The following is a 27,248-nucleotide window of genomic DNA, read 5'->3' as shown; positions in this document are numbered from 1 at the left end:
CAGAGAGTGAAGATCATAGAATGAAAAAAACAGGCTACAAAACACTATACAGAATGAGCCCAATTTTGTTTAGAACCATTTGTTATACACATACACACACACACACACACACACACACACACACACACGAATTATAGCTGTTAAAATGATGCCAGTTTTTAATCTCTGGGGTGAGATACATTTTGCTTGATTTCTGTTTTTTCTGTATTTGTTGGGTGTTCTACAATGCATGTTTATTCCCTTTGTAGTAAGAAGCCGGGACACTCACCCATTTTCTGAGAAGCCAGAATTCCCCTTCTCACCTTGGCAGACCCCACAACTCCCAGCCCCTAGTCCCAGAGGGAGTCTGTGGAACAAGCACAGGTCTCACCTCAGGGTATGTGTCAATGGATCACTAACTTCCTAGCCCCCTGTCTTCCAACAGAGTCTATCTGTGCAAGTTTCAGAGCCTGGGTCATGGAGGTGAGGGGTGAGGGTCTCCCTCTGTCATTTTGCTCCCACCAGCCCCAACCCCAGTGCAGTGGCTGACCCAGATCCTAACTGCCAAGCATCAGGTGCCTGGCACATGAGACTACTCGTGGGACCCCATTTCCTAGCTGTGTGGCTTTGGGCTAGTTGTCTAACCTCTCTGGGCCTCTGCATCCTGTAAGACAGGGACAGAGTTAGTACCCATCTCCTGGGGTTGCTGCAAGGGCAGACCGAGCTCATCCCCTCACTGGCCTGCCTGCCTTCTCTCTTCCCCCAGGAAGCTCCAGGACTGGCAGGATGGGCTCAGCCTGTATCAAAGTCACCAAATACTTTCTCTTCCTCTTCAACTTGATCTTCTTTGTAAGTATGTCCCATGCCGCCCTGACCACCTCCGAAAAGATTCTCCTCCCAGGGGCATCCCAGCCTGACTCCTTCCAGAGCCGACTGGGCCGGGGACTGGGGGGATTTGGTGGGTGGGGACTGAGGACGAACTATCTCCAATGGAACCTGCTGGGGGTAGCAAGGAGATTCCCCGGCATTCCCAGCTGGTCCTTTGACAAAGCACTAGATTCCTGACCCGGCCTTCCCCTCTCCTAGAGCACCCAAAGCCTGGGCTGGCCAGGGCTGGAGGTGGGTATGGGGAGGGAGAGGAGAGCCCCTGGGCATCCCCCTAACTCAACAGCAGGAGCTGCTAGAAGAAGCCTCTTAGCATCTCTCTAGTCCTGCCCTGGACCCCACCCTGCCCATGTGAAGAACTGACCTGTTACAGTTCGAGGCCCCAGTTGCCCCATCACACCCCCATCCCTGTCGTGGGAAGGTATGTCCCTGAGCTCTCATAGAGTGACCAACAGGACGCCAGGCTTTGGGCTAGCGAAGGGCACGTACCTCCTTCCCCAGACCTACCCCAGCAGATGGGCCGTCCAGAGGTCAGCTCTGTGGACATTGACCGCTGATTTTCCCAGGGCCTCGGTTTTCCTCTCTGGCCTGGCACGGACCGCTTCTCGCCTTGGAGTTGCCGGGATGGTGGGGTGTGTGTGAGTGTGAGAGTGTGTCGTGAGGGGGCAGTGCCCTAGAGAGAACTTCATAGCCTAGGAGTAGCATTGGGGGCGCTGGCTTCTCCATGTTGATGGTCTACCCGATAGTGTTAAAAAAAAAAAAATCAGGTTGTACAGTAGGATGTTTCTTATGATCCAAAGTTTTAAATGTACATATTCATAAAAAAGTGAGTATTTTTGAGAGGAGAAGAAAATACCTCTGAATGTTAATGTTGGAATTCTTGGGAATTTTTATTTTATTCTTTATGCATCTCTGTATTTTCCCAGTTTTCTACGGTAGATATGAATTGCTTGTTAGGGGGAGGGGTACATTACAAGTTACATGGTTCATGGGAAGTTTGGGAAATAAACAAGAATCATTCTAAATTCCCCTTCAGGCCAGACATGGTAGGTCTTGCCTGTAATCTCAGTGCTTTGGGAGACCGAGGCAGGAGGATTGTTTGAGGCCAGGAGTTCTAGATCAGCTTGGGCAACGTAGCAAGACCCTGTTTTTCTACAAAAAAAAAAAAAAAAATTAAAAAATTCCCCTTCATGACTTTAACCCAATGCACAGACATGTACACGTGTGTTCCTGGCACCTGCACACAAGTGTGCACACATGCATGCACACACACAGGAAGCCCTGGTACTGCCTGCCTTGCTGTTTGTCCACCCTGGCCCTGGCCCCAGCTCCCTCCTAGAGGACCCTGTGAGGCCCCACTGTGGCTCTGGCCCTCTGCTCATGGCAGCCGGGCCTGGAAGCCACCCCAAGCCAGGCTTGGGCTTCCCCAGCTTGGCGGTCAGGTCCCTCCTGGCTGCCCTAGGACTTTGGGAAGCAGCTGCCCATGCAGGCAAAGCCAAGCTTTTCCTGGCAAGCACTTGGTGTCTGGGCTGAGACCCAGCATAAAGGCCAATAGGCCAGGACTGGAGGGTCGGGGAGAGGGGGAGCGCTGTCGCTCTATTCCTGGGGGCTTTAGGGACTAGAGAGATGGGTCTGGGCTCTGGCCTAGTACTAGGTCACGGAGCTTGGGTTTCAGGGATAGAGAAACTTTCCTTCATGCAGTGGGGGTTGGGGAGACCCCAGTAGAGAAACGGAGTGAGGTGGGTGGTTTCGGCCAGGGCGTCCCTTTCTGTCCTGCTCTCAGGCTGCCCTATGGAACCAGGGACTGGAAAAGCTGCTCTCCGGCCAGGGCGTGGCCTCCTTTTGGCTCTTCCAGGGGGCTGGCAGGAGTCAGGTGTTAACTGTCTGTGTACTGGGGCCCAGGGTGATCCATCAGGAGGCTGGAGGGGGAGAGGAGGAGCTTGTATAACAGGAGGGTGAGAGTGAAAAAGGAAAGCTGGAGGAGGCACAACGGGCTTGTTTACTCCTCATCAAATGTGTATGTGACACCTCAGTATCTTCAGATGTTCAGGGCGGAAGAGCCCTGATTGCTATACTTCCGGAGCCTGTGTCCTAGGGAGCAGTGGGCTTCCATCAAATAACTACTCAAATGCATGAAAAATTGCAGTTGTTGGGGGTACTGGGAACAGATAGGCTCTTTGGAAAGCAGATGAGGCTCTTGGCCTGGTCATGGAGGTCAGCAAAGGCTTTCTGGGGTTCTGGGTGTGGCTTTGGAGAGGCAGATCCTGGCAGCGGGGGCAGCCAGTGAAGGCAGAGTGCGCCTCCCCAGGCACAGACTGGGTCAGCCTGCCTCTTTGTTTTATGCACATCGGGAGGGGTTAAGTGGTTGGATTTGTGGTTTGGAAAAATCCCCGTGGCTGCTATGTGTGCTCGCGCCTGCGCGCATGTGCACCTATATGTCTTTGCCTACACTCCTCTAGACTCCAGACTCCCCAGCATATTGCCACTTTTCTCAGGTCCAAGGGAATGCAGAGGCGCTGGTGCTGCGGCCATGCTGGGGAAGGAAGCTCTCTGCTCTGAGGGTCCTGCCTCCTGGCTGGGTCCCATCTGGGGACTGGAGAAGGTCTGGGGAGTGATTAACATGGGGCCTGCCCCACAGCCCCAGTCTTGGTTCACAGAGAAAAAGCGGGTGCCATGGTGCCTTGCCCATTCTGGTAGGCTGTCCAGCCAGGCTCTGGCTCTGCCACAGCCCCGTGGCTGATCCAGCCACACCTGCCCATCAGGCTGGGGTCATCAGACCTGCAGAGGGACTGAACGGGTAGCCCTGGGGACTTTGCTCTCTGGGTTCCTCTTGGCAAGCTGAGGAGCCAGCTGAGTAGTGTGGGGTTTTGATCTACCTGGGATTATGTGTGCCCAGAGGGGATTTTCTGTCCTGCCTCCCATTCCCTTTTGGTGGGGGCTGTCCTCCCTCCTGTCCCACCCTGTGAATGCGGGAGGGAACGGGGCAGGGGCTCTGCCCACATGGGTCTGAGGTGCAGAGGGAGCAGACGTGGGCCTGAGCACTGGCCCCTGCCTCGCTGTGCTGTGGGGTGGTGGTGGGCTGAGTAGGGTTGCAGGAGTCTTGGGGAACCAAACTCCCAGGTCCTGGAAAGCCCCCATTTCCCCCAGCTATGCAAATTAAGGTGGACCCACCTTCCAGCAGACCCTTCTCCTCCCCAGTGTCTCAGGGGCTTTTCGGTCCCGAGACTGGCTTTCTGGGTGAAGGCCGAGGATGGATCCAAAATATCCCTACAGCTCACCTGTCACCATCTGGTTTCCAGTACCTGATGGATAAAATCAAGGCCTCATATAAAATTCCCTGTGTATAAAATGAGGACAATTACAAGGCCCGTCTCACTGGGAGAGAGGAGAGGACATATAATACCTCAGTGATGATTCTGGTGGGAGACACTGGGGGGCAGACATGGGGTCATCACTATCCCTTTGTGGTTGTAGTCATCAGCCACAGTGGTCTTTAAGGCAGCAAGTACAAGGGTAACAGGAGAGAGGCAAACCCCTACCGAGCCACCTGGGCCCTGGGGCAAAAGGAAACATCAATAATACTGATACTGTCAACATTTTATTTAAAAGTTTAATAGTTCATTAATCATGGATTTTTGGCCCTTTTTTTTTTTTTTTTTTTTTTTTTTTTGTGAGATGGAGTCTCACTCTTGTTGCCCAGGCTGGAGTGCAATGGGGTGACCTCGGCTCACTGCAACCTCCGCTTCCTGAGTTCGAGTGATTCTCCTGCCTCAGCCTCCTGAGTAGCTGGGATTACAGGCACCCACCACCACACCCCGCTAATTTGTTTTATTTTTAGTAGAGACGGGGTTTCACCATGTTGGCCAGGTTGGTCTTGAACTCCTGACCTCAGGTGATCCACCTGCCTCGGCCTCCCAACGTGCTGGGATTACGGTTGAGTCACCGCACCTGGCCCTTAATTTTCTTTTTAAAGTATTGCTGCATGGCCGGGCGTGGTGGCTCACGCCTGTAATCCCAGCACTTTGGGAGGCCGAGGCAGGTGGATCACCTGAGGTCGAGAGTTCAAGACCAGCCTGACCAACATGGAGAAACCCCGTCTCTACTAAAAATACAAAAATTAACCAGGCATGCTGGTGCATGCCTGTAATCCCAGCTACTCAAGAGGCTGAGGCAGGAGAATCACTTGAACCCGGGAGGCGGAGGTTGCAGTGAGCTGAGATCGCGCCATTGCACTCCAGCCTGGGCAAAAAGAGCGAAACTCCATCTCAATAAATAAATAAATAAAGGATTGCTGCAAAATATTATTTCTCTTGATTCCTGAGTTTTTGATGCTCCCTCATGTGTTATACCTGAGGCAGGTGCCTTGTGCCTTGGGCCGGTCCTGGCTCTGGTCTTTCATAATGATAGAATGAGACTGATAGAGACCCTGCACCCAGGCCAGCCCCAGGCTCAGGGCTCTAAGGCAGCTGCTGGCCTCAGACCTGAGATTATGGGATGATGGCTGAGGTGGGAACCCAGGGCTGGTGATACAGGTGGGAGTTTCAAGATGGGTCATCCACCAGGTGGGTCCCGTCCAGGCCCCCATTAATGGCCAGCCTTGTGGACTGACACAGGGCCACCCCCACCTCCAAAGGGAACCTGCACCTTTGCCCAGATGGCAGGCACTTGCCCAGTCTTCGCCAGCTTTGTGGGATGGTGGATCTTGGCTGGGACTCCACCTGGGGACATGAGCTCAGCCCTGGTAGATGGGAGAGAGACAGGGAATCCCTGGGCTTGGGATCCTTTTTTGTAACCCCTCATTTATTTTTTCTTTTATGGGGGGGCAGAAGGAGGGGGTCTTGCCCTGTCACCCAGGCTGGAGTGCCGTGTCATGAACACAGTTCACTGCAGCCTTGACTTCCCTAGGGTCAAGTGATCCTCTCTCCTCAGCTTCCCCAGTAGCTGGGACTACAGGCGTGCACCACCACATTGGCTAATTTTTAAAATTTTTTGTAGAGTCGAGGTCTCATTGTGTTACCCAGGCTGGTCTCAAACTCCTGGGCTCAAGTGATCCTCCTGCCTGGGCCTCACAAAGTGTTGGGATTACAGGCGTGAGCCACCACGCCTGACCTTCATTTTCCTTTCTAGTCCTGCATTTGCAGTTTGGTTCATGAGCTCGTTCATTCCCCCAGCTGCTTAGCACCCAGTGCTATAGAGCTGCTGAGGATACAGAGCTGTCTCCAACCAGCCCTGCCCTCAGGGAGCTCTCAGTCTAACCAGATAAACTAACACAGTAGTTAGACCCAGTGGGAATGACTAAGAAGGGCCGGACAGTGGTTGCAGCAGAATGGGGGCACCTGAGTTTGCCTGAGGGGGTCAGAGAAGGCTCCTGTGGCAGGTGGCCCCATTGTTCAGACCTGGGGATGAGTTGGGCTTTGATGTTCAAGTCCACGGAGGGTCTTCCTTAGAGCTTTTCTTTTTTGGGAAGCTCCTAGGCCCTGAACTGGGTGGAGTGGGGGGGATGAGCTGAGAAAAGGGCCAGGAGATGCGGCAGGAAGGGCGCCCCTGGCAGGAGGCTGCACCAGGAGGCTCGGCTGAATCACACATGGTGGAGCGGGGCAAGATGGGAGGTAGGAGGGATTCCCTGCCCAGGGTCCTGGTGTCTGGCTTGCTGCGGTGTGGGACCTGAGGCCATCTGGACATCCCTGGGCTGGAGAAGGGTAGAGGTGGTACCCTCTGTGGCCCCCTGCCCTGCCCACTCTGACTTGGGTTGCAGGGACAGCTGGCGGGGGAGGGCTCTCACCCCATCTTGGCTTGGCTCCCCATTAACGGCTCCATTCTCCTTCCAGATCCTGGGCGCAGTGATTCTGGGCTTCGGGGTGTGGATCCTGGCCGACAAGAGCAGTTTCATCTCTGTCCTGCGTAAGAACCCCTCAGCTTCCCCAGAACCAGGCTCATTGGAGAAGGGAGGGCCACGGCGCAGGCACAGCTGTTCCCATCAGTGCTTCGGCTTCAATGCCTGTTGCTTTTCCCGCTGACCTCAGGGATGTAGCCAAGTCCTGCTGCCGACCACTGCCCATGGCTCTTCTCTGCAAGGGTTTCCAAAAGGAATTTTCTCTTCTTCCCCAAACAAAGCTGCTGTTGTCTGGGGGAACACTGGAGATGAGGGAGGCTTGTTTTCTCTTCCTGGCCCCTTTCCTTGGCCCTGACCTTAGGAAAGCCTCTTATATTCTCTGTTCCTTCACTTGCCCATCCAGCAGAACGTAGACAACAGTCCCTCCCATTTCATAGAGGTGTAAGAAAGATAGTCGGGGGCTGATGAAGCACCTGCTGTGAGTGGTGCTTCGCTATGAGCCCGGCAGCAGCTCGGTGGGTCAGGTGTGTGCACGGATGAGGAAGGTTCCAGGCACAGTCACCAATTATCATGCTCCTCATGTGCCAAGCAGTTTGTAGCGATACACTGTCTTAATCCCACCACAGCCCTGTGAGGTAGATACGTTTCTATTCCCACCTTACCAATGAAGAAACAGAGGCTCAGAGAGGTTAAGTCCCTTGCTGAAGTTCACACAGCTTCTAAATGGTGGGTGTGGGACTCGAACTCCAAGAGCTTTGGTCCTAAATGCAGCACAGGGCAGGGTGAGCCACAGTGTGGAAACCCCTTCTCTCACTCTTTAGAGGCAGAAGAAAAGAGGCCCAAGGCACTTCTACAGGAATAAGAGCCCTTCCGTGCCTGCTCAGCCTCCTCCAGGAAGCCGTCAGGGCCTGCTGCGCTGACCTCTCAGGGGCTCCCTGTGGTGGAAGGGAGGTACAGCAGAAGCCCCCAGGGGACAGCCGTGCCACTCCCCTCGCTGAGTTCGGCCTTGGCTCACTTCTCCCAGCAGCTGCCCAAGGCAGCTGGTTTGGAATGTGGCCCGTGACAGCTGCTTGATTTACATAAAGCGGAACCTGGCTAGGATGTGATGATGGAGAGGCCACATCTGTCCCCCCAGCCCCAGGGGCTAGGCCTCCTCTCCAGGAGATGGAAAGCAAGGATGATCCACACTCTAGCCACATCTGATGCACCCCGGGGCTCTCAGTCTTACCCCCTTTCACCCTCCATTCTGGGGTTAAGGTGGGTGGGCGACCCATGCCCCCCACACTCTCCTGGCCTGTGTGACACACCCTCCTTGGCCCCATGAGGCCAACTGTCTACTTCCTGAGTCATGGCCCAACCCAGCAGGCTCTGCACCCCAGGGCAAAGTCTAGAGGCCCAGCCTGCCCACCCACATTTCTGCCCTCTGCGCCCTGCCCCACGGCTGGTGCAGTGGGGGTGAGCTTGCTGGGTGGGGAGAGCTTCCTGCTGCGGCTCTGGCCTCCTCCCTGTTCGGGTCTGACAATCTCAAGCTGGCCAGATCTTAAAGGTCTACTGTCTGCAGTAGAGGGTGCATTTTACAAATGCTTCAGCCCGAGCCCCACCCGCCCCGAGGGACCTGACGGTCAGTGGGTCAGTGTGCGTGGGAGCCTGAGCGCTGGTGTTCTCTAAAAAGTTCCCCAGGTGGATTCCCCAGGCAGCCAGGGTTCAGAAACACTGATCCTCTAGCCGGGTCACTAGGCACTGGTGTAAACTGAGGCCAGAGGTGGGGAAAATGACTTGCTAAGAGTCACGGAGCAGCTGAGGGGCAGAACTGGGGATAGCTCTTTCCCTGCCGAGTTGAATCCCTGCTCTGAGTTCATGGGGCTGGGCGTTCCTATCCTCATTTTACAGAGGAGGAAACTGAAGCACAGAGAGGCGTCGTAACTTGCACACAGCAAGCAGGTAGGGGAGCTGGCTGCAGATGAGGTAGCCTAGCTTCCGGGCCTGTGCCTTGAACCCCTGGACCACATGGCTCTGCAGCCACATGCCACTGGTTAGTACCTTAGTAAGAGGAAGCACTCTGCAGTGAAGAGCAGACTCGAGCCTGACTGCTGGGGTTTGATTTGCGGCTGTGCTGTCCACTAGCTGTGTGACCCTCAGCACATTGCTTCACCTCTCTGTGCCTCCTCACCTATAAAATGAGGATCGTAGTAGAGTGCACTTTCTGTGGTTATTGTGAGAAAATTAAATGAGCCTCTAGTTTTTATCTGAAAAGAGTTTAGGACAGGCACCAGTGAAAAACCCTACATATGTGATGGTTAGCTACATTTTATAATACAATTTAATCCTTTTGCCATCTTCAAGTAGCAGGCTTTAGACCCATTTTACAGAGAAAGAAATAGAAAATGGCTTGCCAGGGTCAGAGCGTGTTGGCAGCAGAGCTGGGATTAGAATCTACTTTTCTTGATCCCTCGTCCCTTTCTGTTTGGGCCACCTCCTTTCTACCTTCCTGGTCCCTTCTAGGCCCAGGAAGACTAAAAGGTGTTTTGTTTTGTTTTGGTTTTGCCATGCCCTGTGGATGGCCTACCCCAGAACATACCGTCACCTACTTCCTAAGTCAGCTTGCTCAGATGTGGGGTAGGCCTGGGATCCTGGGGGAACAGGGAAAGGCATCAATGAAATGTTCTGAGATACGGAGACCTCGCAGTTTGTCTGGTCTCCCAGGGAAAGGATCTGAGTTGGGGTCTCAGCCCTGGGCCTTGCCTGCCAGGCAGCTTACAGCCTGCTAGCCTCTCTGAGCCTCGGGGTCCTTGCAGACAAATCAGGATGTGAGCACAGCCTCAGAGGGCGGTTGGTGAAATTAGGCAGGATGCTTTGGATAAAGGGCCTTGTTTGGGGCTGGCACACAGTGGCTGTCTGGGCAGTGCCAGTTTCTTTTTTCTGGGAGTAGTCACTGGGAGAAATTGTTGGAAGCCAAACCCAGGAAGTTTAGGAAAAGTGGAATTGACAGCCTCTCCCTGCGCACGCTGGTGGCTGGGGCTCAGTGCCAGGAGGTCCCCACACTCACCCTGAGGAAGGTGGGGGGCTCCTGTGAGGAAATGGGTGGAGGAAGCCTGAGAGTAGGGTGGGCTGGCCAGAGCTCTTCCTGAGCTCCAGAACATTCTGTCTGTAATCAGGAAGCGGAGCTGAATCCCACAGACTCCCTCCCATCCTCCAGCTTGATCGTTATTCCTTAAGGGCAATAACGCCTGTTGGGGACCAAGGTGGGGACCTCAGCCTCTCCAGGATCCCCAGGGAGTCATGGCCAGCCCCAGGCCTGTATTCTCCCTGCTGATGGTCAAGGGGTTCGTCCTGGCTGTGCCTCAGTGCTTAGGGGCGCAGGTTGAAAACGCAGGTCCTTGGCCTTCTGCTGGGAGCATCTTGGTCGGGTTGTAACGGACGCAAGCATCTGCATCCCTAAGAGGCTCCTCTGATCCACACTGCTCTCCAGCCTTCTGGAGATGCCAGCATCTTCACCCTCCAGGTGTGTCCTCTGCTGGGGGTACAGCGTACCCATGCTGGTGAGCTAGAGATGACATGAGCTTTACCCTGTGTGATGGGTTGGGTGTCTTAGGAAATGTTGGCCAAGTGCCCCTGCTGGATTCCTGACCTCCGCCTCCCGGAATGGGCCTGTCCACAGGTGACTCTAAAGAAGGTCTTAGCCATCAGGCCCATTCCTGCACCTCCTAAGCGTCGTTTCCTCCCGGGCTCCTTTCTTGCTCTCACTGGTCCATTCTCTCGCCTTCTTTCCAATCTTCAAATACACCCAGCTCCTCCTTCCTCAGGCCTTTGCACCTGCTGTGCCCCCTTCCTGGAATGCTTTTCCCACAGATCTTTGCTTGGCTGACTTCTTCATTCACGTCTTGGCTCAAATGTCACTGGCTCAGGCTGGCCTTCCTCGACCCATTCCGACCCTCTCCCCGACTGGCAGTTCTCTGCAATGAATGAGTCAGCTTTGGTATCTTCATGGCGACCAACACAACCAGAAAACCTGTATTGTGTACTTTTTGTCTCCACTCCCCACCCCCACATGTCAGACCTTGTTAGTCACTCTTCTGCATCCCCAGCAACTGGCACGGTGCCTGGCATGAAGTGGGCACCCAGTAAACATTTGTTGGCTGAATGAACATGCATCACACCTGTAGCAATACATGTGCCCTGTGCATGAGCGGAAAGGGTGTGGCATTGGAGGTTTGCATATTTTCAAATTCCAGCTCAGGCCCTTGCCTATGCGCCTTTCTGAGCCTCAGTTTTCTCATCTGTGAAAGGGCCCTGCTAGTGCCTGCCAGGCAGGGTGATGTCAGAATTGGAGACGGCGTGTAGAAACCCCCTAAGGCGCAGTGAGTGGGCAAGAAAGGCTGGTGTTTGTTATTATATGGACAAGAAGGAAGGCGGGTTAAAAATCAGCTTACAATCTTAACGTCCGTGGCCCCTGGAGAAGCAGCCAGCCCCTTGTCTGTCAATTCCGCAGATCCTCACTGTGCCCAGCACCTCACTGCCAGAGGCGCTGTTCGAGCTGAGGGTTTCCTGGGAATACAGCGAAGCTTCTGCCCTCATGCACCTCAGGTCCTTGGTGGAGGGGGAGAGCAGACAATGAGCAAGAAGAATCAGTGAAATGTAGTCTGTTCAATCCTGAGAAGCGTTACCAAGAAAATAATAAAGCCGGGAAGGGGCTTAGGCTGGATGAGGGTGCGGATTGCAAGTTTACTGGGGGAGGGACACAGGTGGGAATGGGGGTGAGCTGGTTCCCTGTTGGGCAGTGAGAAGCCAGCAGGGGAATGCAGCTGACCCCAACACCCTGGCTCCAAAGAGGGGATCGGGCAGCAGACCTGGGCGGTTAGGCCAGGTGTTCATACCTGCTGGGCCCACTGATTTTGTACTTAGTGAGTGTGCTTCTTCTTCCCCCTAGAAACCTCCTCCAGCTCGCTCAGGATGGGGGCCTACGTCTTCATCGGCGTGGGGGCAGTCACCATGCTCATGGGCTTCCTGGGCTGCATTGGTGCCGTCAATGAGGTCCGCTGTCTGCTGGGGCTGGTGAGTACGGATCCCTCCGCAGCTGATGCCCATTTCCTCTCATCCAGCCAAGTGCAGCCTGAGCATGTCGCTGGCCGTAACGCCGGGTGGAGAGCGTCTCCCGAGGCATGCGGGCTGGGTGCACCTGGTCGGGGACCCACAGCTGACTTTGTGCCTGCTCTGTGTCCCCAGTACTTTGCCTTCCTGCTCCTGATCCTCATTGCCCAGATGACGGCCGGGGCCCTCTTCTACTTCAACATGGGCAAGGTAAGCCCCTCTCTCCCTTCCCCCTCACTGGGCTGGACCAGCCATGTGGGGGGTTGACCTTGAGTGTGGGGGATGGACATGGAGCCCCCCCAGTTGTCACAGACAGACTCAGTAGGTGTCAGGGACGGCCTTCTGGACACTATTCTTTGTGATCAAATGGGGGAGTGTTAGAGGAGAAGGCAGCAGGTGTGGGCAGTGCCTGCCGGGCCTGGATCTCAGCCTGACCACACTGCTTTCTAGCTGTGTGGCCTTGGGCAAGCTGCTTGCGTCTATGTGCCTGTTCCACCATCTGTAAAATGGAAACAGTAAGAAAACTGAACTCTCTGAGTGGTTACAAAGATTATTCGAGATTATCTGAGTGAAACACATAACACATGGCACCATAAGTACTCAATAAATGTCATTCTTGTTATTATGAAGATACTTTAGCAACTATTCAATCCATGCCACTCACCCACAAATGAGGTTTAGAAGGAGACTGTTAATAAAAACATCAGTCTTGTGTCCGAGGGGAGATGTTCAGCTTTCAGAAACAGAATATCAGATTTACGGCGGCTTAAACTTGAAGGACATCTGTGGTTGACTTGCCCGGAAGTCTGGTTTCGAAGCTCAGAGGCCGTGGTTCTGGCTGTTCAGCATCCTCACTGGGATGGCTTTCCTGCATTATGACACTTACCTCGTCGTTCCAAGATGGCTGCCACAGCACCAGGCACGGCGTCTGTGCTGCTGTGGCTGGAAGATGGGGAAGTGGGCAGTGCCAGACATTGCCATCCCTTTTATCAGAAAAGCAAGCCCTGGTTGGGCGCAATGGCTCATGACTATAATCCCAACACTTAGGGAGGCAGAGGTGGGAGGACTGCTTTGAGACCAGCCTGGGCAACATGGTGAGACCCCATCTCTACAAACAAATGTTTTAAAATGCTAGACATGGTGGTGTGCACATGTGGTCCCCGCTACTTGAGGCCAGGAGGTTGAGGCTACAGTGAGCCATGAAACAGAGCCTGGGGCAACAGAGTGAGACCCTGTCTGAAAAACAAAACAAAACCCTCCAACAGACTTCCCCGGACTGGGTTACAAAGTCACCCCTGGTTGCAAAGGAGGCTGAGAATGTGAGTATCAAACTTTCAGACTCTAAAGACAGAGGCACAAGAGAGAAAGGAGCCAAGAATGGCTGTTGGGTGAGCCAGTTAATTGTGAGTCACAGTTATTGTGTAAGAAGCACCTACTGTGTGCACGTGGCATCTTCTAGAAGCTTTCCATACATCATCTTGTCCTCACAATGGCTCTGCAGGGTTTTATGTTGACAGATGGAGAAGCAAATGCTCTGAGATGAAGAGCAATAACAACATTGATAACAGTGACTCTAACCCCCACCATCCCTCCAGTTGAGTTCATGCACAGTATATACCAAGTACAGTGTTGACCACGTGACAGTCCTCTCGCTGATCCTCACTAGACCCTCTCAAGGTCATGGGAGAATCTCCGTCCTGCAGATGAAGAAGTAAGGTCAGCCTAGGCTCCCTGACTCCGATTCCTGAGTTCACTTGTCCCCAGACCCTGCTGCACGTGGCCTGTGGCCTAGCAGACCCTTGGGGTCCCTGCTTCCAGTGCCACCAGTTCTTGTCCACCAGTGAGGGTGGCAGAGCTGGCAGCCAGTTGGGCTCCTGCACGTCACCACTTGAAGGTCAAGTTGCCTGAGATCCCTCTTGGAAGGTAACTGAGAAAACACTATACCAACATCAACATCAGCAACGAACACTTAATAGAACTTAGAACTTAATAGAACTTCAACAAGACAAGATACTGTTGGTAACTAAGGGCTAACTTGGGCACTGAGCTTCCTGGCAGTCAAGGCAAAAGTGGAAAATAGTGGATTGTGTAGATGAAAAGCAGCTTGTTTGGCTATGAGACAGGAAGCCAGCAGTTAAGGGAGGGAAATTCCTTTCCCAGAAAAATGGTTGTGGGGTCAGGTCTTCATTTTTGCCCTATGGCACTGGAGCTTCTTTAGTACCCAGTTAGTGATATAAACAGGGTGGATTAGAATCAGGCCCCAGTGAGCCAGCTTCTATGACTCAGAAGCTGGTCGCCTCTACAGGGATCTCGTGCAGTCTGTGTGATTCACCATCTCTCAGTAATAAAGATGGCACCCACCGGGTTGGCACCAACCACATGCCAGGAGCTGAGCTAGAAAAGTGAGCTGAAATACACGTTTCAAATTTACAAACATTTTCCATTTGAAGAAACTGAGACCCAGGAAAGCAAAGTGACTTTCGGCCACTGACACACGCAGCTTTGGTGCATCAGAGTGGGGATTTCCATCCTGCTCCCTCGGAGTCCGAGGCCCATGCCTCCCTGTACACCATGCTGCCCTCCCGTGGGCTGTTAACTCTGCTTGGCTGATGATGATGAGCTTAGACTCACAGGTGTCCTGTCAGTCCCAGAACAGGACTTGTTTGGAGATTTGGGTTTCCCAACCCCAGCCAGGCTCTGTGCATTGCACGACCGCCCCCATCTTCCCCTCCAGAGTCCACACCCCCTAGTCGCAGCCTGCCTCACCTTCGTCCACCACCACCTTTTCTGGAAGGCAGGGGGACATTTTCTGGCTTTGCTGAAGAAGTTCTGATGCCACTGTATTGCCCAAGTTGGAATGAACGATTTCTTTCTTCTTTCCCAACGCGTCGTAAATCTCAGTGGAAGACTAAACATACTTTTGATGGTGTTTATTCTGGCAGACAAGGCTCGGCATGGGGGTGGGACTTGCCTGAACCTAAGGAAGAAAGGCCTTTTGAAAGGAGATAGGGCTTCTGTGCAGGTGGGTGGGAGCGACCCTGCTGTGGTCTCCAGGGCTGCCCTCCGTCCTTCCTGCCCCTGCCACCCGCAGCCACTGTTCTTAGGGCAGCGATGGGGAGGTTGGGGACCTTGGCATGGCATGTCACCTCTGGAGCCTTGGGTTCTGCTTCTATAAATTGAGAATAAACCTGCCTCTCCCTGCCCTAGCACCCAGGCTGGAGTGAACACAGACTGTGATACTTCTATGAACATGCAGAGTGGTATCCAAGGGTCTCGACTATGGAACCACTGCTCTGACATTCTGGGCATGCTACTCAGCCTCCCTGTGCCTCAGTTTCCTCATTTGTCAAACTAGTAACAATATAGGCCCGCTCACTGTCCCTTCTCTGCAATTCTGAAATCCAGAAAAGCACTTTGAAAACCAAAAGTAGGCTGGGAGCGGTGGCTCACACCTGTAATCCCAGCACTTTGGGAGACCGAGGTGGGCGGATCACGAGGTCAAGAGATCAAGACCATCCTGGCTAACACGGTGAAACCCCGTCTCTACTAAAAATACAAAAAATTAGCCGGACACGGTGGTGGGCACCTGTAGTCCCAGCTACTCAGGAGGCTGAGGCAGGAGAATGGCGTGAACCCGGGAGGCGGAGCTTGCAGTGAGCCGAGATCGCGCCACTGCACTCCAGCCTGGGAGACAGAGCAAGACTCCGTCTCAAAAAAAAAAAAAAAAGAAAAAAACCAAAAGTAGCATTTGCAACTGATTTGATGGCAAAATTGAACCTGAACAGAAGCAAGGCTGTGTATGGGCTTTGCCTGCCCCATTAGGGCATCCCTGGGGAAATAGAAATGGGAGTCATTGCAGGCTGCTACCCCAGCACCCACTGGCGGGTGTGATCTGTCCCCCCAGGCCCTTTCTAAAACCTGATCCTGTCTGGAGCCGGAGCCCCCAGGGGCTGCCTCACAGCACTTGAGAGATGAAGAGCCCTAACATACGAGAAGGGTGTCGTGCGGCGCCCAGCCGGAGGCCGATGTTGCTGGCATCGTTGCCAGTGTTTATTATTATTGCTGCCATTATTCACTTCATGAGGGCCTGGTAAGGGCTCAATAGGTGGCAGCTGTTCCTGCTGCCCTCGTTGTCAGCAGAGCAAGGGCTGTGGGAACCAGGATTTGGGCGTGGCACTAAGATCCTCATCTGCTTGTTTATCCAGCCTCTGGTGAGCAGAGCCCAGCTCTGGGATTCAGGGGCCCTGTGTTTTAGTGTGGGCTCTGCCGCTGATTGCTGTGTGGCTTTGGAAAAGTTACCCAGCCCCTCTGATCCACAGGCGAGCTCTTGGGCCATGCCCAGTGCAGGCAATCAGGGATTCTGACTTGTTCTCTCTAGACAGTGGGGGTGGGAGGGGTGAGAAGGAAGCAGATGCAGTTTGCCCTTTCCTGTGGTGTGCGGGAGCTGAGCTGGATGCACTTGGCTGGCCCTACCTGTGCCAGGGAGGCCCCTGAGGCTCTGAGAGCTATCAGGCTTAAGGAGAAGACATTGGAGGGGAAGGGGCTCACTTGGCCTGGCTGGGAGCCAGAGGTGGGGGCTGTGACAGTGGCAGTGGCTGGTCAGACAGCTCCCCAGAGATGTTGGTCAGGGGAACTGTGATTTCCTTCTCGTCCTCCTCGCTCTCACCCTGAAAGCTCCAAATTGCTGGTGCGCATATACTCTCATGTGTGAGACGCAGGTGGCGAGACAGGTTCCTAGGGGACAGTGTGGTTCTCTGTGAGCTGTCTGCTTGCTGAATTAGAACTTCCTGATTCTCAGGCTTGGGGTTCTCTTGTGATGGGGCAGAGGGAGGAAGGGCAGCTGGAGCTGGGGACAGGGAGAGGTAACCTTTCTCTTCCCTGTTGAGAAGGGAATGGAGGAGTCCAGGCCGTTCCTCTGGAAAAGGATTATGGAAAGACACTAGGGCTAGAATCTCTGAAGCACATGCTGGTCACTGGCTCCGAATTCTGGGGTAGCTAGTTACGGGGCTTGCAGCTGGACTTGCAGGAAAGATACAGGTGGTCACAAAGACTAAATGCTCCCACCACCCCCTTTATGGCCAAGGGCCCTCATTTCCTATCAGGGTACTGGGATGCAGCCTCTGAGCTGGTGTATCTGTATTCTAGCAAAGCATTTGCCAGCATCTCCTGTGGGAAACCTGGAGAGGACAGGAAGATGTGGGTCCAATTCATGCATTGGTACCTCATTATAAGGGGTGATTTCACACCTTAAAGAGCATGGTGAGAGGTCTGCACAGCACCCCAAGAGGCGGGCACAGAAGAAAAGTTACCCTGGAGACGTAGTCTGGTCTCAAGTATCTGGATGAGATGTGTCCTTCAAGAGAGGGATTTGATTTATTCCTGTGGTCCCAGCTGGGACTTAGGTAGCTGGGAGAGGAGGAGGATGTGAACTAATACAGGTGGGTAGAAGTCATTTGAGCAGAACTTAAATTGTATCAAGAGCCTCCCAACTCCGCAACATGCTCTCGTGTGAGTTACTGAGTTCCCCATCACAGGGAGCATTTAAGCAGAGCCTAGAAAAGCGTGACTCTTACATTTGGATGATTTTCTGGATTCAAAGGTCTCTCCTAATTCTGACTGTGAAAATTCACACTAAAAGGGGAGGTCAAAGCGCAGCATTTGGGTGGGACGTGAGTAGAGCCACGCAGAGGACAGCAGGGTCACGGGGAGGCGGCGGGCAGCTTGCCGAGGCTAAGATCCTGGGGCCCTGGAGCTGCACAGATCAAGATCTGGTCATGTCTCCGCTGCTTTCTATCTGTGTGATCTTGGGAAGTTGCTCCAATTCTGAGCCTCACTTTTCTCTTCTGAGAAATGGGGAGGAGGGAGACAGGGAAGACAAGGCTGGCTTCCTCGGCATTCAACCTATGCAATCGCACAGGATGCTCTGCTGTTGCTGTATTGAAATTCTTTTTTTTTTTTTCTTTTTGAGATAGAGTCTCGCTCTGTTGCCCAGGCTGGAGTTCTTAGCCCACTGCAACCTTCACTTTCTGGGCTCAGGTGATCCTCCTGCTTCAGCCTCCCGAGTAGCTGGGACTACAGGCACGTACCACCATGCCCAGCTAATTTTTGTGTTTTTAGTAGAGATGCAGTTTCACCATGTTGGCCAGGCTGGTCTCAAACTCCTGACCTCAAGTGATCTGCTCATCTCAACGTCCCAAAGTGTTGGGATTACAGGTGTGAGCCACCACGCCCGGCTGAAATTCTTAATAATTTTTAAACGAGGGGCTCTCCATTTTCACTTTGCACTAGGTGTAAATTATGCAGCTGACCCTGGGCAGGACTCTTTATGGCATGTGACAGTGACTCAACTGAAAGTGGCTAGAGCCAGCAGAAGGCTCAGCTGTATCCAGGTTCCCAAAGGCTGCTGCTGTCCCTCTCCACCCTTCAGCCCTGCCCTCCTCTGTTGGCTCCCTTCTCGGGCAGGCTGTCCCCCGTGGAGCCTGAGGGTAGCCCAGGTCCTCATCCTACCACATGGATGGAAAGAGGGCTAGGTGTGTGAGCGTGGATCTCAAGCCCATCTCTGAACCACTCACCGTGCCTGCGATGTGGATGGCACTGAGTGGCAGCCCAGGTCTTTTGCCTGCCTCTGGCATTGAGGGAGTGGGGCCTCCCCAGCTCCATGGAGAAATAGAAGGGTGGTTGCACCCAAGCAGTGGGTTTCTGCAGGGCAGGCAGAAACAGTGGAGCGGTCCCTGGGTGGATGGAGGGAGATCATGAATGTCTGCTCCTGCTACCTCCATGTCCTTTTGGTCTCAGTAGCTACCTGGTTGCCAGGGTGACCTCCCTGTACTCCCAGCACAGGCCTCCTGAGCGTTGGGGTCCCAGGGCATCAGCTCCAAGCTGAACCAGCCCCTGTGGCCATGGTCCTCGTGGCCCAGGTGTGTCCCTCAACCACATTCTGGACTGAAAGATGTTGTGGTGTTTCCATGGAAACCACCTGTCTAGGTGGAAACCACCCAGCTTCCATCACCTTCTCGTTTCAGGGGGCCTGGGGGAGAAACAGGGAAGTCCAGGCTGCTGTGACAGCCACGCTGGGGTTTAAACAGAGCCTCAGTGCAACATGTCGTGAGGAAGCTGGGTGGGTGGGGAGGATGTGGGCGAGGCAGCTTTCTGCACAGATGCTTCTGGAGAACCCATCCTTTCCACACCATGGGGATCACCCACCCATTGGGGTTGAGAGGTGGACCTGAGATGTCAGATTGGCTGGCAGACAGCCCAGGCTATGTGACGCAGGCAAACCACTTAGCTTTTCTGGGCCCTGGTTAAAACTGGGTATGGCCATGTGGTTTAAATGCCAATAAAGCTTAATAGGTAAAAACCTGGGTTCTGAAATCAGCCAAGCCTGGGTACAAACGTCACTTCTTCCACATGTTGGCTGTGTGACCTTGGGCAAGTTAATTAACCTCTCTGGGTTTGTTTTCTATGTCTCTATAATGAGGGAATGGGGTGAATACCTAGGCCATAGGTCTGCTGTGAAGATTCAGTTGAGATAATACATTTAAAGTGCTTACCACAGCACCAGGTACATAACAAACATTTCATAAAAGTTAACTACTATTAGTGTTGTGATTAATTACTGACAAGAAAGCTTTGTAAATTGCAGAACTCTGTATAAGGTGTTTTTGTTTTTTTTTTTTTTTAAAGTATCATGCTGAGAGCTTTATTGAGAGAAGGGCAGGGAGCATCATCGGAGGCTGGTTTCTCAGCATTCTTTTTTTTTTTTTTTCTTGAGATAGAGTTTCACTCTGTCACCCAGGCTGGAGTGCAGTGGTGCAATCTCAGCTCAGTGCAAGCTCCACCTCCCGGGTTCAAGCCATTCTTCTGTCTCAGCCTCCCAAGTAGCTGGGACTACAGGCACTTGCCATCAAGCCCAGCTAATTTTTTGTAATTTTTTTTAGTAGAGATGGGGTTTCACCATGTTAGCCAGGATGGTCTCGATCTTCTGACCTCGTGATCCGCCCACCTCGGCCTCCCAAAGTGCTGGGATTACAGACATGAGCCACCATGCCCGGCCCCAGCATTAATTTAACCAAGAGTGAGGAGCCAGGGCTGCAGGTCCATCTGCAGGATATGAGTTTTCTGTTCATTCGAGGGCTGCCTGTGGGGAGCTGCAGGAAGCCCCACCCACAGGGTTCCCTGGGAGTCAGGCTCTAAAACCCCATCTAGAAGTACCTATCCCGTTTCTCCCAATTCTTCCTTCTCAGGAACCAAGGTGGGAAGGTGTGTGGCCTTCTCCTTTGCATCCCTGCCTTCTAGAGTCCCTCACCCTGGGGCTTCCCACTGCCATGACCAGCCCATCCATGCATGTGCCCTGGAAGGCCTCTGGGCAAGGTCTGTTTGAGAGGCGAGGTGGAGCCAGGCAGGGGCTGGCTCTCGGAGGCCCCCCTCCCACCCAGGTCTGCTTATTGCGGAGGGAGGCCCTGCCCTCAGCTGGCTCTGGGTTTGCCTCCCTTTGCACAACTGACTTATTTCAAAACCCCCCTTCTGCCTGCTTTGTACATGAGGGTTTTCTCTGTGGGGTTAGCCGAGAGCAGGTGCTGCTCTCCACCACAAGGAGAGTGACCCTCAATTCCTGAGCAGGGTGAGGATCAGTGTAGGCAAGATGTAGATTTGGGCCAGGCGTGGGGTCTCAGGCCTGTAATCCCAACACATTGGGAGGCCGAGGCGGGTAGATCACTTGAGGTCAGGAGTTCGAGGCCAGCCGGGGCAACGTGGGAAGACCCTGTCTTCACTAAAAATATAAAAATTAGCCAGGCGTGGTGACACGCGCCTGTAGCTCCAGCTACCTGGGAGGCTGAAGTGAGAGGATTGCTTAACTCCAGGAGGTAGAAGTTGCAGTGAGCTGAGATCCTGCCACTGCCCTCCAGCCTGGGTGACAGGGAGACCCTGTCTTTAAAAAAAAAAAAAAAAAAAAAAAAGAGATTTTTTTGGAGCTCTGGGGCAAGCAGCCAGGTGCCAGAAAAGCAACTGACCTCACACTCCGGCTGGCTGGCGCTGCTGGCTTAGGGCTTGGGAAGGGGTGAGGGAGGATCTTTTCTGTTTTGTTTTGTTTTGAGATGGACTCTTACTCTGTCACCCAGGCTGGAGTGCAGTGGTGCGATCTAGACTCTGCAACCTCCACCTCCTGGGTTCAAGCGATTCTCTTGCCTCGGCCTCCTGAGTAGCTGGGACTACGGGCGCCCGCCACCATGCCTGCATAGAGGGAGGATCTTTTGATCACATAGTTGATGCCGAAGTCCCAGGTCCCCTAGTCTTGGGGCCCCCTCCAGGCATCTACCCTTGGGGACCCTGTTTGGAGAGGCTGCACTCTGGTCCTTGGAAGAAGGAAGCTGAGCTGGGCTCTCCTCCCTGTCCCTCCTTCTCCCTGCAGCTGCCCTGTGGGAGGCATAAGGATTCACCAAAAAGTTGCATGGGTCTGGCTCTGGTGCCTGGCAGACCGCAGTGGTTAGGTGTGCATTCAGCATTCACGTACCCCGCACACCTATTCTGTGCCAGGCTTGGCGCTGGCCATGGGGGACCCTGTAGTGAGCGTGCCAGATGTGGTCCCTGCCCCTATGGAGCTGATGTGCTAGTGGAGAGAGATGATAAGCCCTGAAAACTAACAAGCATGTAACGTCAGTGCTCTAAAGAAAAATACAGCATGCTTTCCCTTGTGGGATAAGGGAGGCCAGGGGAGGGGGGGTTGATTGGTGGGGGGAGGGGGAATGGGGAAGGGCTGATATTTTGTAGAGTGGTCTAGTAAGGCCTTTCTGAGGAGGTGACATTGGAGCAGAGCCCTGAAGGAAGCAGAGGGTGAGCCATGTTAATGTCTGGGGGAAGAGCATTCCAGGCGGTGGGAACAGCAGGTGCAAAGGCCCTGAGGCAGGAGTGTGCCTGGCACAAAGACAGCTTGGAAATCCACACAGTTGAAGCAGAGGGAGCAAGAACAGAGGACACAAGGTCCAGGGAGGACAGACAAGTGGCATAGGGCCTCCTAGGCTGTTACGAGGACACTGATGATGGGAACTGCCTTGGTGGTGGGAGGCCCCTACAGGGTTCTCAGCAGTGACATGAGAATATTGATGTTTACAGGGCCAGGCTGCTGCCGAGCGCAGAAGAGACAGTGGGGCAGGAGTGGTTGGCACTGCCTGCATCGGGCACCCTGGGAGCGCCAGGAAAGTGGTTGGAGCCATGAGCATGTCACAGGGTTGCTGAAGGGAACAGGGGGGAGGCAGTTTAAGTAGCGGTGACCACAGGTGGGCACGGGTTTCAGGAAATCTGACCCTGACCTTTGTCCTGCAGCTGAAGCAGGAGATGGGCGGCATCGTGATGGAGCTCATTCGAGACTACAACAGCAGTCGCGAGGACAGCCTGCAGGACGCCTGGGACTACGTGCAAGCTCAGGTGAGGTGGGGCGTGGCTATGGGAGGCTCTTTCGCCTGGGTGGCCCTGAATTTGGGGCTCTGTGCACCCGCGTGTCTGGGACTGGCATCTGCAGTACTCGTGTGTGCCTGACAGTTTGTAGGAGAGTGTGCTTCTATGGGGGCAGGGCACCCCAGTTAGCACCGCAGCTCCCTGCTCGGGGGCCCAGAGACTCAGAGACAGTTTCATAACTCGGTGCTCCCATTTGTGGCAGAGAGCACGGGGGCAGTTGTCAGCCCTCTTATCTCAAGCCACACTGGGAAGCGTTGGGAGCTCCACCCTGGGTTTTAGGAAACTGGATGCCAAGTAGCAGTGAGAAGTCCCAGTGGAGGCTGCCTCCGGGAGGGGCACTAGCTGGGGAGGTGTTGAGGGAACCTTCTAGGGTGAAAGGAGTATTCTAGCCAAATCTTGATACTGGTTTCACCAGTATGTGCACATACGTAAAAATGCACCAAGCTGAAGGTGTGCCCATTAGTTCACGTGTATTAGACCTCCGTTACAGTGAGAGAGATGGATGGATGGGTGGATGGGTGGGTGGACGGATGGATGGACTGCCCGACTGACCAACAGATAGACTGACCAGGTTCCCAGCCTGTCTCCACAGTGATCCAGTGACCACCTGGCTCTCCTTTCTTGTGGTCCCGGATGCTGTGTGTGCCCTTGGCTGGAACCTGCCGTCTCTGATCTGTAATCCTGTGAGGGCGCAGGACACAGTGATCACGTAGGGCCTCAGGGGAGGTCCCTGAGGTGTTGACACCTCAGGGGAGGGCTGTGGGGTATAAGGGGCATGGGCAGCAGGAGAAAGCCTGACTCTGGGGCACCAGGAGAGTTTGCAGATAGGACACTCCATCTAGGCGACGTGGACTTGGCCATCTTCTGAGCGGAGGAAGGGGAGAGCGATGTTCTCTGGCCCTGACATAGGAGATCAGGTGTGGGGGTCGTGGCAGCTGGAAGGCTTGGTTCACACAGGGAAATGTTTTGGTCGCCTATGTAGTTTGACCCACAATTGCTGAGACTTTGCTAATTTTAGCAAAGTCTTGATGTCACCAATGACATAAACCAGCGCCACCTGACAAGGGACCTGGGAGGAGAAGTGGGTCCCTTGGGAGGTGGTGAGCATCCTACCCTGGAAAGTCATTGGCTGGTTCTAGATGATTCCGATGCTGTCAGATGCTGCTTGGGCTGGCGGTAAGTGAGACTCCCAAGGCCTGGAGTGCTAACACTGCCACAGCCGCTAGACTTTTGCTGAGCCTGCCTCCTTGTTTATGCAATGGGGCTACTGACCCATGCCGTGTGAGATACATTGTTAAAGCCTCCAGCACTTAGGCAGCATTTATTATGTGCTAAGTTGGTGGTGATGTTTTAGTCACCATGCACATCCGTGGAGACACAGGCGGAGATGGCATGTGCTGCTGGGGAACAGGTACAGCCGGGGTCAGGGCAAAGCGTTGCTTGGAAGGAGGCTCTGCCATAGACGGGCCAAGGAGACCTGCCTTATTTTGCTCTGGTGCAGGATGACCTGTGGGTGGCCCCAGCTTGCAGACCTGTGCACCCCTCAGAGGTGCCAGCCTTTTGTTCGAGAGAGGAGGCAGCCAGCCTGCTGGAACAAGCGCCTGTAAAAGCTGGATTAGAAATGGCCTGGAGCTGAGCATTTCTGGGTGTGCCTGGTACGCCCCCTGCTGTCCACTGGCTATTGGTCGGGCAACATCGGGAGATAGGAAGGAAGCGGTCCAGGAACTGACCCCTGCTGTGACCAATGCTATCCCACTGAATCCTCCCAGGAACCCCCAGCATTGCGGGGATTTGCACACCGAGACCTCCTTTAGCACACAGAGCCCAGAAAGGCTTTCTTCTCTCTAGAACTAGAGCATTTTCTCCTTTAAAGTGGCAGAATTGACCGGTCGGGCGAGCTGGCTCACACCTGTAATCCCAGCACTTTGGGAGGCCAAGGCGGGCAGATCACTTGAGGTCAGGAGTTCAAGACCAGCCTGGCCAACATGGTGAAACCCCATCTCTACTAAAAATACAAACATTAACCGGGCGGGATGGTGAGTGCCTGTAATCCCAGCTACTCAGGAGGCTGAAGCAGGAGAATCATTTGAACCCGGGAGGTGGAGGTTGCAGTGAGCCAAGATCACGCCGCTGCACTCCAGCCTGGGTGACAGAGCAAGACTCTGCCTCAGAAAAAAGAAAAAAAAAAAAAAAAAAAAAAAAAGCAGAATTGACGCTGTATCCTTTTTCACTTTTCACTTTTTCTCCTTTTCACCAGGAAGCTCAGAGGCAAATCTCAACTCCTGCTCTAAAGTCAAACAGCCGTTCCTAAGCTTATTGTGCTCCCCACACCTCCCCACACTTTGCCTGACTCATCCCATTTAGTCCTTGTGATAGCCCTGCGAGTTGGGAATTTTAATTATCCCCATTTACAGATGAGGAAACTGAGGCTATTTCCTTGACGGAGGTTGCTCAGCTGGTAGGTGGCAGGGCGGGGATTATAACCCAGTAGCCTGACTTTAAACCCTGCACTGTGAACGGTCTGCCGTCCATTCTCCTTGTGCGCTGCACAGCTGCGCTCCTTCAACTTGAACTTCCTTCCTACTCTGCTTTGTATTTCTGCTGATCCTGGTTTTGATTTTTCTGCTGTACTTGTAGTTTGTGATGGTTCAGCTGGGACCAGGGGCTTGGAAGTGGCATATCTGAGTCTCTGTCCTGGGGAGGCCCCGCCTCTGCCAGGAGGGCAACCTGCCTGCGGTGGGCAGTGAGCATAAGCAGTGTGTCCCCTGCCTCGCCCAGGTGAAGTGCTGCGGCTGGGCCAGCTTCTACAACTGGACGGACAACACTGAGCTCATGAGTCGCTCTGAGGTCACCTACCCCTGTTCCTGCGAAAAAGGGGAAGAGGACAACAGCCTTTCCATGAGGAAGGGCTTCTGCGAGACTGCGGGCAACAGGACCCGGAGTGGCAACAAACCTGAGGACTGGCCTGTGTACCAGGAGGTGTGCGGTGGGCGGGGGGCTGCGGATTGGGGGCTGGGATCTGAGGGTGTTGGGGGCCGTCTGGGCTACTGCTCAGCTCTTCCTTCCTCCATTTAGTTCCTTCCCTTGATTCACCTGTCATTTGTACCTTCATCTACTTCTTTGTTAATGTAATTCATTCAAGGAACAGGCAGAACCCTTCCAGACTGGGACTGGGGGGCTCTCGGTGGTTCTGCATGGTGGGGCGGGATGGTGCAGGGTGGGGTGGTGTGACCATGTTCTCCCCTTGCAGGGCTGCATGGAGAAGGTGCAGGCGTGGCTGCAGGAGAACCTGGGCATCATCCTCGGCGTGGGCGTGGGCGTGGCTGTCATTGAGGTCTGAGCCCCCTCCCCCAGCCCTTCTCCATCCCTGGTCCTCCTGGGTTGTCTCTGCTCTGCTTTTCTCCTCGGGGAGGTGGTGGCCAAGGGCCCCAGCACCCCATCAGCTTCCAGAGGCCCTCTGGCCTGAGCACTGTCTGGCTGTGTGACCTCAGACAAGGCACTGCACCTCTCTGGGCCTCCCTCTACTGCCTGCATCACAGGGTGGTTGTGAGGCTCAAGTTGAGGATCCACTTAATCCCCATCTAAACCTGGATGGCGGGGCTGGGGCATCTGAGACCAGGACAGCCCAGCCTCCCTCTGACTCTCCGCCTCTCCCCACAGCTCCTGGGGATGGTCCTGTCCATCTGCTTGTGCCGGCACGTCCATTCCGAAGACTACAGCAAGGTCCCCAAGTACTGAGGCAGCTGCTGTCCACATCTCCCTGCCCGGCCCCTGACCTCAGGGCTCCCAGGGGTCTCCCTGGCTCCCTCCTCCAGGCCCGCCTCCCACCTCACTGCAAAGACCCCCTTGCCCACCCTGACTGAAAGTAGGGGGCTTTCTGGGGCCTGGCGATCTCTCCTGGCCTATTCGCTGTCAGCCTTGAGCCCTGGCTGTTCTATGGTTCCTCTGCTCACCGCTCATCAGGGTTCTCTTAGCAACTCAGAGAAAAACGCTCCCCGCAGCGTCCCTGGCGCAGGTGGGCTGGACTTCTACCTGCCCTCAAGGGTGTGTGTATATTGTATAGGGGGCAACTGTATTAAAAATTGGGAGGGGGGGCGTTAGATAAGGCACCCTGGGCTGTCAGGAGACTGCCTACTGGGCGGGTCAACTTATTTCCACTATGACATTTATATCTTTGTTTTTTCACAATTATATTGAAGGCAGTGGGAGAGGGTGGGTTTTACCTGATATTAAGGGGTAGCACCCCTTCCCCAGGCCTGATGCAGGTCCATCTAGACAGCTCAGATTAGCCTGGGCCATGCCCTGGGGACAGGGCTTAGGGGAGCTGGGTCGGAGGGGGTCTGCCTGGGTAACGAGATCTGGCTTGGCCCTGAGCTGCTTAGGGACGGGTGAGTCCTTGGGGGCATGGCACAGAGCTGGCCCTGTGTTTTCCAGGGTCCTGAGCTGTCCAGGGACAGGGAGGAGGAGGATGGCTTCTCCTGGGAGAAGGTGGGCTGGCCTTTCTTGGCAAGCTGTCCTCTGGCCCCTGGGGAGTGGGGTGGGTGAGGCTGTGCCTTGTAGGGGGGAGAGGGGAGGGGGCTCTGTGTGCACCATTCTGTAAAACACACTCAAGATTCTAAGACTATTAAAGAAGATTTATAACAGTCTAGTCTGGAATGGTAGGGATGCTGCTTCCTGGGGCAGGGGAGGACCCAGGGCAGAGGGTGTGAGCAGAGTGGCTGGGTCTGCTGGAGACTGCTGGGCCCCTCACGGCTCTGCCCTCCCCGCAGGCATCTGCCTCTGCAGCCTGAATCTTAGGACGGTGATGGGCCAGGCTCTGATGGGCCTGCCTGCACGGTGGGGTGCCTGGAGTTTGATTTGGTGCTAAGAGAGGTATAGATTGTATCTCTCCATTCCCGCTTCTGAAACTAGGGTATGGATGCCCCCAGAAGGTACACAAAATGTGGGCTGGTGATGGGGGACAGGGGCCACAGGATAAACTTGGTCTCGCTTTCTAGAGCATCATTTTTGC

At 54.2% G+C, this 27,248-nt stretch overlaps 1 protein-coding gene across 5 annotated transcripts in view; it reads left to right on the top strand.

The window, feature by feature from the left end:
* Positions 1-26,885, top strand: part of CD82 (CD82 molecule) — a 55,924-nt gene extending 29,039 nt beyond the window's left edge. For 2 of the 5 annotated variants that reach the window (XM_005578127.4, XM_045371690.2), the window contains 9 exons: positions 249-376; positions 746-828; positions 6,693-6,765; positions 11,625-11,749; positions 11,921-11,995; positions 22,106-22,207; positions 25,016-25,216; positions 25,488-25,571; positions 25,898-26,885. In XM_005578127.4, the coding sequence (XP_005578184.2) occupies positions 766-828; positions 6,693-6,765; positions 11,625-11,749; positions 11,921-11,995; positions 22,106-22,207; positions 25,016-25,216; positions 25,488-25,571; positions 25,898-25,975 (801 nt within the window). In that variant the 5' untranslated portion in view covers positions 249-376; positions 746-765 and the 3' untranslated portion in view covers positions 25,976-26,885. The remainder of the gene's footprint in view (positions 1-248; positions 377-745; positions 829-6,692; positions 6,766-11,624; positions 11,750-11,920; positions 11,996-22,105; positions 22,208-25,015; positions 25,217-25,487; positions 25,572-25,897) is intronic. The other 3 variants (XM_005578126.4, XM_015434879.3, XM_045371692.2) reach the window with 2 other exon arrangements.
* The last annotated feature ends 363 nt before the right edge of the window (positions 26,886-27,248 follow it).

Source organism: Macaca fascicularis, chromosome 14 (genome assembly GCF_037993035.2).
Source record: "Macaca fascicularis isolate 582-1 chromosome 14, T2T-MFA8v1.1".
NCBI classification, from domain to species: domain Eukaryota; kingdom Metazoa; phylum Chordata; class Mammalia; order Primates; family Cercopithecidae; genus Macaca; species Macaca fascicularis.
This window is presented reverse-complemented; position numbering and strand designations above follow the sequence as displayed.